Source organism: Oncorhynchus kisutch, linkage group LG3 (assembly GCF_002021735.2).
Source record: "Oncorhynchus kisutch isolate 150728-3 linkage group LG3, Okis_V2, whole genome shotgun sequence".
In the NCBI taxonomy this organism is placed as follows: Eukaryota; Metazoa; Chordata; class Actinopteri; order Salmoniformes; family Salmonidae; genus Oncorhynchus; species Oncorhynchus kisutch.
In genome coordinates, this window is record NC_034176.2 from 76,422,461 (window position 1) to 76,435,687 (window position 13,227).

The 13,227-nt window shown below is 42.9% G+C and overlaps 1 protein-coding gene across 3 annotated transcripts in view; it reads left to right on the forward strand.

Annotated features, from left to right (window-relative positions):
- LOC109878803 (solute carrier family 12 member 4) overlaps nt 1–13,227 on the forward strand; it is a 91,080-nt gene that overhangs the window by 70,730 nt on the left and 7,123 nt on the right. For all 3 annotated transcript variants that reach the window (XM_031814905.1, XM_031814892.1, XM_031814899.1), the window contains exons 9-18: nt 3,148–3,312; nt 3,480–3,578; nt 3,799–3,856; nt 4,063–4,237; nt 5,779–5,897; nt 7,594–7,692; nt 11,560–11,679; nt 11,801–11,905; nt 12,074–12,242; nt 12,499–12,694. In XM_031814905.1, the coding sequence (XP_031670765.1) occupies nt 3,148–3,312; nt 3,480–3,578; nt 3,799–3,856; nt 4,063–4,237; nt 5,779–5,897; nt 7,594–7,692; nt 11,560–11,679; nt 11,801–11,905; nt 12,074–12,242; nt 12,499–12,694 (1,305 nt within the window). The remainder of the gene's footprint in view (nt 1–3,147; nt 3,313–3,479; nt 3,579–3,798; nt 3,857–4,062; nt 4,238–5,778; nt 5,898–7,593; nt 7,693–11,559; nt 11,680–11,800; nt 11,906–12,073; nt 12,243–12,498; nt 12,695–13,227) is intronic.

The window sequence follows — 13,227 nt, forward strand, 5'->3', positions numbered from 1 at the left end:
TATTCAATACTAATGCAGTACGCCACGGGATGTTTTTGTGCTGGTCAAGGGCAGTCAGGTCTGGAGTGAACCAAGGGCTATATCTGTTCCTGGTTCTAAATTTTTTGAATGGGGCATGCTTATTTAAGATGGTGAGGAAAGCACTTTTAAAGAATATCCAGGCATCCTCTACTGTCGTAATGAGGTCAATATCCTTCCAGGATACCCGGGCCAGGTTGATTAGAAAGACCTGCACACTGAAGTGTTTTAGGGAGCGTTTGACAGTGATGAGGGGTGGTCGTTTGGACGCAGACCCATTATGGACGCAGGCAATGAGGCAGTGATCGCTGAGATCCTGGTTGAAGACAGCAGAGGTGTATTTGGAGGGCAGGTTGGTTAGGATGATATTTATGAGGGTTCCCGTGTTTACGGATTTGGGGTTGTACCTGGTAGGTTCATTGATAATTTGTGTGAGATTGTGGGTATCAAGCTTAGATTGTAGGATGGCCAGGGTGTTAAGCATGCCCCAGTTTAGGTCACCTAAAAACACGAGCTCTGAAGATAGATGGGTGCAATCAATTCACATATGGTGTCCAGGGCACAGCTGGGGGCAGAAGGTGGTCTATAGCAAGTGGCGACAGTGAGAGACTTGTTTCTGGAAAGGTGGATTTTAAAAGTAGAAGCTCAAATTGTTTGGGCACAGACCTAGATAGTAAGACAAAACTATGCAGGCTATCTCTGCAGTAGATTGCAACTCCGCCCCCTTTGGCAGTCCTCCCCAATTAAGGTGCCACCAACCTCCTGTGGTTGTGTGTTTACCTTTCTCTGGGGTCACAGTCAGGGTGTGTGGTGCCATTGACATGTCTACATATCACCGACCTCTTCTGGACTGTGAGGGTGGGACCCAAACATTTCCCAGAGCACTGTGGGCAATTAACATGTTCTCACAATACTAAACAAGGAACGTTTCACAGCCTGACAACTTTATTCAGGACTTCTTTGTAGTAATGCGTTGGTTGGAGTAGATGGCAATTGGCCCTAGACAGTGATCTTGGGTCAGTTTAGCATATCCCCCCACTAAAGGTTAAAGTTGGGGAAGGAGAAGCTGATCCTAGGTCTGCATCTAGAGGAAACTTCATCCCAGAACATCAAGTACACAGTATTCAAACATCATGCATGTATGTCAATGATAACAAAGGTAATGTTGTGGAAAATAGTTGTGTGTGTGTCTGTCATTATCTTGTCGGAAAATGTTATAGTTAGGGATGGAAATTTCAGGGTTTTTGGTGGTCTTCCTAAGCCAGGATTCAGACACGGCTAGGACATCCGGGTTGCCAGAGTGTGCTAAAGCAGTGAATAAAACAAACGTAATTTTAACATGCATGAAACCAGGGCTTTTACGATTACAAAAGTCAACAAATGAGCGCCTGGGGAATGGAAGTGGAGCTAGGCACTGCAGGGCCTGGGTTAACCTCTACACCAGAGGAACAGAGGAGGAGTAGGATAAGGATAAGTATAAGAACTGGTCATCTGGTACGTTCGGAACAGAGAGTAAAAGGAGAAGGTTTCTAGGCACGTGTAATAGGTTGTACAGACAAAGGTATGGTAGGATGTGAATACAGTGGATGTAAACCTATGCATTGAGTGACGAAACATAATCTCTAGAAACATAATTTAAACCAGGTGACATCACCGCATGTGTGGGAGGTGTAACTAAAGGGTTAGCTAAGGTGTATTGAGCAGGGCTTGAGGCTCTACAATGAAATAAGGCTATAATTACTAACCAAAACAGCAATGGACAGGGCATATTGACATTAAGGAGATGCATGCGTAGCCGAGTGATCATTGGGTCCAGTGAGTAGCTGGGCGGGCTAGAGACACGGTGATTCAGACAGCCAGCGGGCCGGGCCTAGCAGAAGGGCCTTAGAGGGACGTCGTGACGGAAGAAGTCTGTTGTAGCCCTTTCATGCGGTTACGTCGGCAGATCAGTCGTGATGGATCAGCAGGGCTCCATGTAGTAGAAGGGTCCAGGCCAATTGGCAAAATAGGTATTGTAGCCCAAGGAGCAAGCACCATGATGAACATCTTCAGCTAGCCGGGCTAATTGGTGCTTGCTTCGGGACAGAGACGTTAGCCAGGAGAAGCCAATCAGATAGCCGCAAGATAACTGCGATGATCCAGGTGAAGAGGTTCAGAGCTTGCGATAGGAATCCAAAGATATGGAGAATAAGAAGTCCGATACGCTCTGGGTTGAATCGCGTTGTGCATCACTGGCAGGAGTTGTCCAGGCTAAAGGTTAGCTGATGACCGCTAGCAGTGGTTAGCTGACTACTAGCTAGTAAGCTTCTGTTGGGGGTTCCGGTTCTGAAGTAAAGAAAATAGCAGATCCATACCACATTGGATGAGGCAGGTTGCAGGAGAGTATGTTGAAGTTGGGGTTAAGAAAAATATTTTAAAAATATATGCGAATAATTTTTTTAAATAAAAAGATATATACACGGGACAGGACGAAGACAAAAGACGTCTGACTGCTACGTGCAACGGTTCTCTTTAGTTGAAGGAGAGTCGGACCAAAATGCAGCGTTATGATGATTCATGTTATTTTAATAAAGGAAAAACTATACATGAATAAACTACCAAAATAATGAACATGTGAAAACTGAAACAGTCCTATCTGGTGCAAACACAGAGACAGGAACAATCACCCACAAAACCCAACACCAAACAGGCTACCTAAATATGGTTCCCAATCAGAGACAATGACAAACACCTGCCTCTGATTGAGAACCATATCAGGCCAAACATAGAACTAGACAAACTAGACAATAAACATAGAATGCCCAACCAGATCACACCCTGACCAACCAAAACATAGAAACATACAAAGCAAACTATGGTCAGGGTGTGAGACTACGCCATTTTACAATAGTGATGACATGTAATTACAGTAAAACATAGACTTTGTGTACAACATGTTTGTAGTGATTTAGCTATCTAAAAAAGTGAATATATATACTTTGTAAAACATTTTCTGTTATTATAACAATCATTTGTGATGTTGTAGAGCTTTGGGTGTTGTCGTGCCGTTAGGTGGATGCCATTACGTTGCTTACTTTGTGGATGGGATGCTAGCATTTCTATAAACGTGGTTCCTGATGCATGTTTTAGATAACATGTGGGGTGACTACCTGGAGAAGGGTCAGATCTTGGAGAAGGCAGGTCTGCCCTCAGTAGACGTCCACAGGGCTGTGGAGAGCGTCGGCCTGTACGTCTCAGCTGACATCGCTACCTCCTTCACCCTCCTGGTGGGAATCTTCTTTCCCTCCGCCACAGGTAAGACCTGGCAACCCAGATCCATAACTGGCAACCCAGACCATGAACTGGCAACACCAGACCAATAATCCCAGCTGGCAACCCAGAGACATTTTTGTTCACTGATTGGTCAACATTCTGAGAGTTGTCAGTAACTGATGCGTGTCCTTCATGTCCCTGTACTGTAGGTATCATGGCAGGCTCCAACAGATCAGGAGATCTGAAAGATGCTCAGAAGTCCATCCCTATTGGAACCATCTTGGCTATAACCACTACTACCCTTGTCTGTATCCTTTCATGGAGTCAATAGTAAAATCAAATCAACAACATGTATTTGTCACGTGCACAGGATACAGCAGGTGTAAATGGTACAGTGAAATGCCTACTTGCAAGCTCTTCCTCATCCATATCAATAGGCAGTGTTCTCCCCAAGTTGTTCAATGTCTAGATACATCCGTCTCCCATACTGCATGTGTTTCTGTGTGTTCCTTAACATCCTGTCGTCAGATTTCAGCTCTGTGGTTCTGTTTGGGGCCTGTATTGAAGGAGCGGTCCTAAGGGACAAGTAAGTGAACTTGTCTGTAGCATTAGGCCACATCTTTGACATCACAAGATACATTCAGGTCCAGACAATAGCCTGTCTGCTTCTCAACAACATACAGTACAAGCTTGTAATTATATTTGTTGGTATGGCAAAGCACTTCAGATGCTGTGTTTGTTGGCATTGATAATGGCCCCGCTAACAGGTCCATGTCCTCTCCTGTCCTGTAGGTTTGGGGATGCAGTTAGTAAGAACCTGGTTGTGGGGACTCTGTCCTGGCCTTCCCCCTGGGTCATCGTGATTGGCTCCTTCTTCTCCACCGTGGGGGCTGGACTACAGTCCCTGACCGGCGCTCCTCGTCTCCTACAGGCCATCGCCAAAGACAACATCATCCCCTTCCTCAGGGTAGGCCCAGCCACAGGTAGCCTAGCGGTTAAGAGCATTGGAGCAGTAACCAAAAGGTTGCTGGTTCAAATCCCAGAGCTGACTAGGTAAAAAAATATGCCCATGTTCTCTTGAGCAAGGTACTTATCCTAATTGCTCCTGTAAGTTGCTCTGGATAAGAGTGTCTGCTCCAATTTTTTTAATCATACACTGGCTATCAAGTGCCCTTCCTTATGGCTTTGTGGGTGGAGCTGTAATTCCTATACAATGCAAAGCATCTAGTGGCCTGAAAAACACAGCCATAATTCAAGGTTTCTCTAGCTGCCACCACTGTTTGTACACATTGCTTGATACATTGCTCGGCTCTATGCCCATGTATGCTCACAGTGGCCCTACTATTAGATACAATATGATACACAACTAAAAACTACAGTGAACAAGAGAATAGAGTTGTGGTTGTCTTTGCTTACTCATTTGAATGAAGCTGAACATAGAAGTTCATTTGCATTCCCACATGTAAATTATTGTTGGTAGAAGAGGATTAGCTATATAAAAGAAGGGCATTATGTAACCCTGTTATAGGATCAGGTTAAGTGACCATGAAAATTATTGTAAAAAAACTGGCCTAGGACCAGTACTTAGAGGCCCAATGCACCTGTTTTTCAATCAATAACAAATCATTTCTCGGTAACAATTAAGTACCTTGCAATAATGTTTTCCATAATTTTTTTTTTTGCAAAAACATTTTTCTCAAGCAAGAATTTAGACAGGACTTTCTGGGAGTGGTCCAAGTGGGGAGGGGAAAACTGAAAACTAGCTGTTATTGGCAGAGAGGTTGGAACCCTATTTGTTATTGGTCTTTTAAAGTTTCGCTATGCAGAAATCGCTTCGCCAATTTCCTGGTTGCAAAAATTCAAGTAGTTCACCTAATTTCAGTTTATGTGATAAAACAAGCATATGTATAGTGTAGAGAATCATTGTACCATCTAAACCGTTGTGAAATATACTTTCAATAACCAAACATATATTGTATTTTCAGCTGTTTGAAACTGGTGTACAAAACTGAAAGTAAAAGATGCAAAAACAAAATGTAAGAACTAGAAGCATAGAAATAGTGCACATAGAACACATTTACTGCTTGTTAGATTTGCTTTCAATGTGAATGACGGATCTATAACTCACATTTCTATGTGAATATGGTCGGGTCACCCAAAAAGTTGGTGATGTCACCAGACAAGCCGAAACTCCCGCCCATGCAAACCTGCTGATTAGGAGGTCCTGTGTATATTGTATTTTCAACCAGTAACTATCAGGAAATAACACTGATCAAATGTTTTCACATTCCACCTTTACAGTGTTAGTTTCATCAGCTGTTGTACAATCTGATATGTAACACAGGGAAAATTTGAATTTTGACTGCACTGGGCCACTCAATCCATAAATGATCGGTCCCATTGGCTACAATACAACAATTAGCCTGAAATAAAAACAAATAAAAAACAAACCATCACAAAAAAAAGAATGTATTTCTAAAGTGTATATTTTTTAATTTTCTGGTGCAGGTGTTTGGTCATGGCAAGGCCAATGGGGAGCCAACCTGGGCACTGTTACTGACAGGGCTCATTGCTGAGCTGGGCATCCTCATAGCCTCTCTGGACATGGTGGCCCCCATCCTCTCCATGTGAGTCACACACACACACATACACATGCACGAAACAGACTAAACACACACATATGCATGCAGACACATCAAACATGATTATTTAAAAGCAGGCAAATAGGGATGATTTCAAATCATATGTTGGGTGAACTTGCTGAACTTGGGGCCTCCCGAGTGGCTCAGAAGTCTAAGGCACTGCAGTGCTAGCTGCGCCACTAGAGATTCTAGGTCGCAGCCGGCTGTGACCGGGAGACCCATAGGGCGGCGCACAATTGGACCAACATTGTCCGGGTTAGGGTAGGGTTTGGCCGGCAGGGATGTCCTTGTCCCATTGCGCACGAGCGACTCCTGCGGCGGGCCGGACGCAGTGCACGCTGACACGGTCGCCAGTTGTACGGTGTTTCTTTCGACACATTAGTGCGGCTGGCTTCCAGGTCAAGTGGGCATTGTGTCAAGAAGCAGTGCGGCTTGGTTGGGTTGTGTTTCGGAGGACGCACGGACCTTCGCCTCTCCCGAGAACGTACGGGAGTTGCAGCGATGAGACAAGACTGTAACTACCAATTGGGTACCACAAAATTGTGGAGAAAAAGGGGTAAAAAATAAAATAAATAATGAATTGCTGAAATTACTCCCATCAGCCAAAGTCATGTAGTTTACATGGGAGAAAACAGACTCTTGATGACTCTACTTCCCAACTCAAACACTGCTAATAAACCTTAAACAATTTTAAACCATAAACATCTCACAGATGTTTAAAAAACATTATGGTCCTCTGAGGAGTAGTTTGGGCGACAGGTAGCCTAGCAGGGCCAGTAACTGAAAGGTTGCTGGTTCAAATCCCTGAGCTGACTAGGTAAATAATCTGTTCATGTGCCCTTGAGCAAGACACTTAACCCTAATTGCTCCTGTAAGTCACTCTGGATAAGAGTCACTTGCATTTTAACAACCACTTCACAAGTGAAACACCTCATTCCAGCCAGGCACTCTGTGCACAATCAGCACAAGTGGCTTTGTGTGGAAGGTCACCAAGTGCAGTGGTTCACAAACTGTGGGTCCAGTTATTTTATATATATATTAAGGAACTCAGTCCGGCTTTTAACTTACTGTTGAAAGTTATAATAGTAGAATGCATGAGGTCAAATTTTTAAATTGGGTAGTGCATCATCAGTATTCCTCTTGTCATGTCAGTCATTAGCTGAAATGGGCTAGTTGATCTGGACATTTCTATTTATAACATGTCAACTAGCCCATTTCAGCTAATGTTTTTTAGCTAGGTTTTTTAGCACATACATTTTGTAATAATGTTCGAGTCACACAAATATCACATGAATACACATTAGACATGGCATAATGTATAGAACTGTAGGAAATAAGCTGAAAAATATTCTCTACGCCAACAAGAGGGGTGTGAAGTTTGTGTCATGAACAGTGCTTGTGCCCATAGAAATAGACATTGCGCACATGCTCCTCAATGTTCCTCAATGCTGGAAGGGGGGCCTGAGTGAAAAAGTTTAGGAACCCCTGACCTAGTGCACTTTCTTGTGCTTCTGTGTTTTGCCATCAGTTGAAATGTATTTTAGCAGACTACCAGGCCTATACATCCTGCAACAAGTACATAACTGCAAAATTAATATATTGGAATTCCAAATCAATATTTAAATGACTAAATCGGTTTGGACTGAATTACATTTTGTGGTGTGTGATTTTTTTTCTACAGGTTCTTCTTGATGTGCTATCTGTTTGTGAACTTAGCCTGTGCTGTGCAGACTTTACTACGGACACCAAACTGGAGGCCTAGGTTTAAATATTACCACTGGTAAGTACAGTACAGGTGTATGTGCGTGGCTGTGTATCCGTGCATACTGTATGTGAGCGATGTAACACTCATTTGTATATGCGTGGGTGTTGGGTACACTTTCACTCCATTTGAATAATCTACTTTGCTTTCTCAGGTGACATATTGGGAAGCTTATCAAAATATCTTGTTGACTGACTGGAGGACTTTATGCAGACTCCAGCTAGAGAGGCATTTTGTTCTCTGGTGTTCTGATGGTAACCTAGAAAGAAGGAACTTCACTGTAATAAGCTTCAGTAGCTGAACAAGTATAGCACCTGTCGTGGAAATTCACCACTCAAACTCAGTGTAAAGGCATCAATCTTTATTATCACGACCGGAGAGGTTCACATTCTCAATCAAAGTTTGATGAAAACTCTGAAAAGGGATTTCCCTCTCAGTCCTTTTATAGTGCTATACAAACAAGTCATATAAGCATGATTTACATTATTCATTATTAACATTGGTTCCTGCATGTGACTGAAAAGGCTTTTTCTCTCAAAGCTGGGACCTTGAAACTGAGATACTCCTTTTGGTTCCCAGAGCAATGTTCTGGGCATTCTGCCAATTAGTCTGAGGAGGAGGTCACAGTCACCTGCACGAACCAAGATAGAGTGAGAGGAGATGCTGTTTACAATTCAATGCTAGCTCTTCAGACAACAACATTTTCCCTCACATTCCCTCCTTTTATCACTGATAATTATTGTTACATTTTAAGGTAAGCATTAGATTATGGCTTAAACTATCAAAGGAGGTTCTATCAAAATACGTCTATTAAAGTAAGCGGAATCAACACATTATCCTTTCAAACGCCTTCACTCTGGGTTGTAAAATCTGAAATACACACACGTACACAAAGGATCTGTAGACCCAGAATATATAAAAACCTGTTGTTTAACAAATCCCCTAGGGCCTTCAAAAAGGTGGTGATGACTTATCAGCTCAATATTCGGTACTTAAACATTTACTTGGATCTACTCCAATTCCGGAGTGTTCCTCGTAATGGAAAAAGTGTGTTTTAGATGACATTACCTTCTTATTTAAATCACTGGTATATTGAAACTATCGAATTGAGTAATAATTATTATTATTCAATTATTCATACCTCTGCCCCAAATTGTCCCACTGTGTTAGGGTTAAGATCTGTTTGAGTTTAGTGAGTACCACTCACTGTTACTGCCAGCTTATCTATTGGTTCACAGGAAGCTTATCTTTAACACCAGATGGCAGCCTCTAATATAATATCAGTCCCAATGCTCAACCCCCCTGTCAGTCATGTGACCTTGTATTGAAACATTTATTTATTCAAATTACTAAGATATTGCATTATTAGAGTGCTATTTGAAAACAACTAATATTACCATTCGCATACTGTCAAAACTCATTAAATGTGACATCCACTGACAGACCATGAGTACCATGAATCTTTCCATTTTACTACCTTTATGACTGTCTTTATTTACCTATGCTAGTCTCCATATCGGTTTCCTTCAACTAGGACCCCTCTACTCTTCCCAATAGGGAAAACCCTCTCAATCACTACTGCTAATACACATGGATCACTCTCAAACAATGCTCTGCTTTTACCCCTTTTGTAAGGTTTAAAAACAAACAAAACAAACATGATAACTTTCTCCTTATTGGAAGGCATTGTTTGCATTTTAGTCTACCCTAACAATGTTACTCTATATTTATTACCCATTTCTGTTGGATATTCACTCTCTGCTTCATGCTCATTAAATGTCTATTATTTTGAGAGGAATATGTAATGCTCGGAAATTATAAATACATTTCTCAGACCCTTTAGACAGTCATACTCATCAGAACACTGAGGCTTTATTTCCCAGACCCTTTAGACAGTCATACTCATCAGAACACTGAGGCTTTATTTCCCAGACCCTTTAGACAGTCATACTCATCAGAACACTGAGGCTTTATTTCCCAGACCCTTTAGACAGTCATACTTATCAGAACACTGAGGCTTTATTTCCCAGACCCTTTAGACAGTCATACTTATCAGAACACTGAGGCTTTATTTCTCAGACCCTTTAGACAGTCATACTCATCAGAACACTTGGTAGTGGCCATGCCATCAGTCCTCTTGGTTATGAGGGCCCAGCAGGGTTCTCCTTCTCCAACGACCATCTACTTCTGGGCCACTACTCCAGGCCTGCGTTGGTCCCTTTGGCTCAGGACTCATCTCACCTTCTTCTGCACTACTCCAGGCCTATGTTGGTCATTTTGGCTCAGGACTCATCTCACCCTCTGTCAGGTTTCCACAGTGGAGGTGGTCAGAAGAGCTTGGTACGGCACTCTCCAACAGAGGTCCTTCCAACTCTCTCTCCTGAAGTCTTTGACCACCACGAAATCACCTGGGTTGAAATAGTGCTCAGCTCCACCTGCCAAGTTCGGCAAAGACACCTTCACCCGGGGGAAAAGTCTCTTAAGAACACTGTTAAGGGTGACACAATTCTCAACCATGTCTTCCTCCATTTCTTGCAGGGACAACCTGTTCTTGAGAAAAGTTGTATTAGTCATCCTCGTGGGATGGCCAGTCAGCACCTCGTGTGGAGAGAGACCAGTGACTGTGTGGAATCTGCCTCTCATACTCAGTGCCAATGGAAGCACCTTTCTCCATGTCAGGCTTGTTTCACCTATTAGTTTAAACAATTTTGTTTTCAGAGTTTGGTTCAACATTGTTAGTCATGCAAATCAAACATTGTACAACCCCACCACCAGAGAAATGTCCTGCAAGCACAGTAAAACCTACTGTACACCAATATTAGCCCCCCGCACTTCTCTGATTCAGAGGGGTTGGGTTAAATGCAGAAAACACATTTCAGTTGAATGCATTCAGTTGTACAACTGACTAGGTATCCCCCTTTCCCTTATTTATTCATTTATTTACACGATCCACCATCCCTCTTTTTGACCATGTGACAATTTGGCAAGGAATTGGAAAGTACAGCGGGGCATGGCTGGTCTGCTCCACTCATCCGGCCATACACCCGAGGCGTCCTTCTCTGATGCATCAGCCGTTGCCTGCAGAGTCATTAACAGATAAAGGGTTAGTGGAAGCTGGAACTGCTGCTATGTGAAGGAGCTGGAAACAGAAGAGGAATCAGCCAATTTAGCTGTGCGGTCAGCCTTAGTGTTCCCCAGAGGAATGTTGTCATTAGAGGAAGAATGCGCCTGACTCTTGATTACAGAAACAGAGGAGTGCAGCTGGACCGCCTCTAAGAGAGACGAAACAAGATTACTTTGTGAAATCTCTACTTTGTGCAATCGCTACTTTGTGCAATCCTCTACAATGTTCCAAAATCATGCACAACACCGAACTCAGATCTACTATCAGTGTAAATGTTAACTGAGCAAAATATAAGCTATAGTCAAGCCAAATAGTTGTGCTGCCTGGGAAGATACGTGTGAGGGGAGTCGAGAACTTTCCACAGTTTCCAAAACAGTCACAACAGCATAACCAACTAATTGATTCCCTTTTTCGTTTCTCTGGGCAGACCCATCTACAAAAAACTAAAAGTCTGGATTGTCTAATGGGGTGTCTCTCAAGTCCAACCTAGGGCTACAGTCAGCTTCAATAGCTAAATCACAGTCATGGTCTTCACCGGTATCTGTGGCAGGGAGAAGAGTTGAAGGGTTAAGAATGTTCTGATAGTCTTAACAGTCTCGCGGACATCAAATGAGCCCTTTTTGCCTGTTTAATAATTGCCTCATGAGCTTTATAAGATCTGTGGGTGCTTTTTGGAACAACCACAACTGGTGATCTCCTTTCATACGTCCAATAGTATAGTATAAAGAGTACTACAGTATATCTGTGTGTTTCCCCCACAGGGCTCTGTCTTTTCTGGGTATGAGTATGTGTCTGGCTCTGATGTTCATCTCCTCCTGGTATTATGCCATCGTGGCCATGTGCATCGCTGGCATGATCTACAAGTACATTGAGTACCAGGGGTATGTCTGGACTCTTATCCATTTCATATCATAATTGGATATCATTGGGTCAATGTATGAGTTAGCTATTTAGGCCAGAGTATCTATTCTGATGCTGTCACTCTCTCTGTCTCTCTCTCAGAGCGGAGAAGGAGTGGGGAGATGGGATACGAGGTTTGTCCCTCAGTGCTGCACGCTACTCTCTGCTACGGCTGGAGCATGGACCACCTCACACTAAAAACTGGAGGTAAACATCGTCCATAGTCTTAGATATCCGGTATCTCTAACTTCAGATATGCATAACTACCTCTTCCTCTTCATACATTCTGTACTTTCTAACACTCTACAGTTTTTACTGTTGTTTTGTAGTTGTTTATTAGTACTTCCAGGTAGATTCTCATGTTCTACTCTCCAGGCCCCAGGTCCTGGTGCTGTTGAAGCTGGATGAGGACCTCCATGTGAAGTATCCCCGTCTGTTGACCTTTGTCTCCCAGCTGAAGGCAGGGAAGGGCCTGACCATAGTGGGCTCTGTCATCCAGGGACAGTTCCTGGACAGCTACGGAGAAACACAGGCCTCTGAACAGGTAGGGATAGAGCTGTAACTTATTTCTCCGATAGCCTAATGTGTGTACAAGGAAAATACATTTTGCCGTACTGTAGCTTTATTGAATCAGTTCAGGATTGTTTGAAGGCTGTTAACTTCCTCGCTAGGTCATACAGTCCACATTATAAAGCTATAAGAAAGAGATCGAATTTCTGTTGTCTCCTCTGTGCCAATAAGAATAAGTGAGTTTATTGCCAGCTTCATGATTACCTGCAATGTCTGCTCAACCTCGTCAGGCCGTAAAGAACATGATGGAGATCGAGCGGGTGAAGGGTTTCTGCCAGGTGGTTGTGGCGTCCAAGGTGAGGGAGGGCATTGCCCACCTGATCCAGTCATGTGGCCTGGGGGGCATGAAGCACAACACAGTGGTGATGGGATGGCCCTACGGCTGGAGGCAAAGTGAAGACCCCCGCGCATGGAAGACATTCATTAGTAAGATTCTGATTTACTGTAAACTAGCCTGGTCCTACACATGAATCTGACCCATTCCCATAATAATATTCCAAACCATAACTGTCACTGGAATTTCATAATTCCTATTAATTATACATTAATTAAATCACTCAGTCTATTTTATAAGAATTTGTAAGATTCCTATTTACATAAAATAGACAGAGACCAGTCTTATCAAAATGAGATAATAGTATTTATTCTCGGAGCGCGCTGCCATGTAACCACGAACAACAATTTATATACAAAATATGACGTCATAGGTTATAAAACATTTTTCCTCCTATCAACCAGGACCCAACAAGTTGAAAAGTTCATTCCATCCCACTAGCTTGCTCACTCCAGACACACACTTATCTAGATTAACTTCTGGAAAATTCACCTTCATCCATCACTATTTAGAAGACAGTTCCAGAGAATGGAAAACCCAGGAAAACACTCTCTGCCTTATCTAAACATCCCAGAGCTAAGTTGAGTCGGTTCAACCATAGGTTAACGATCCTTTCTGCTTACTT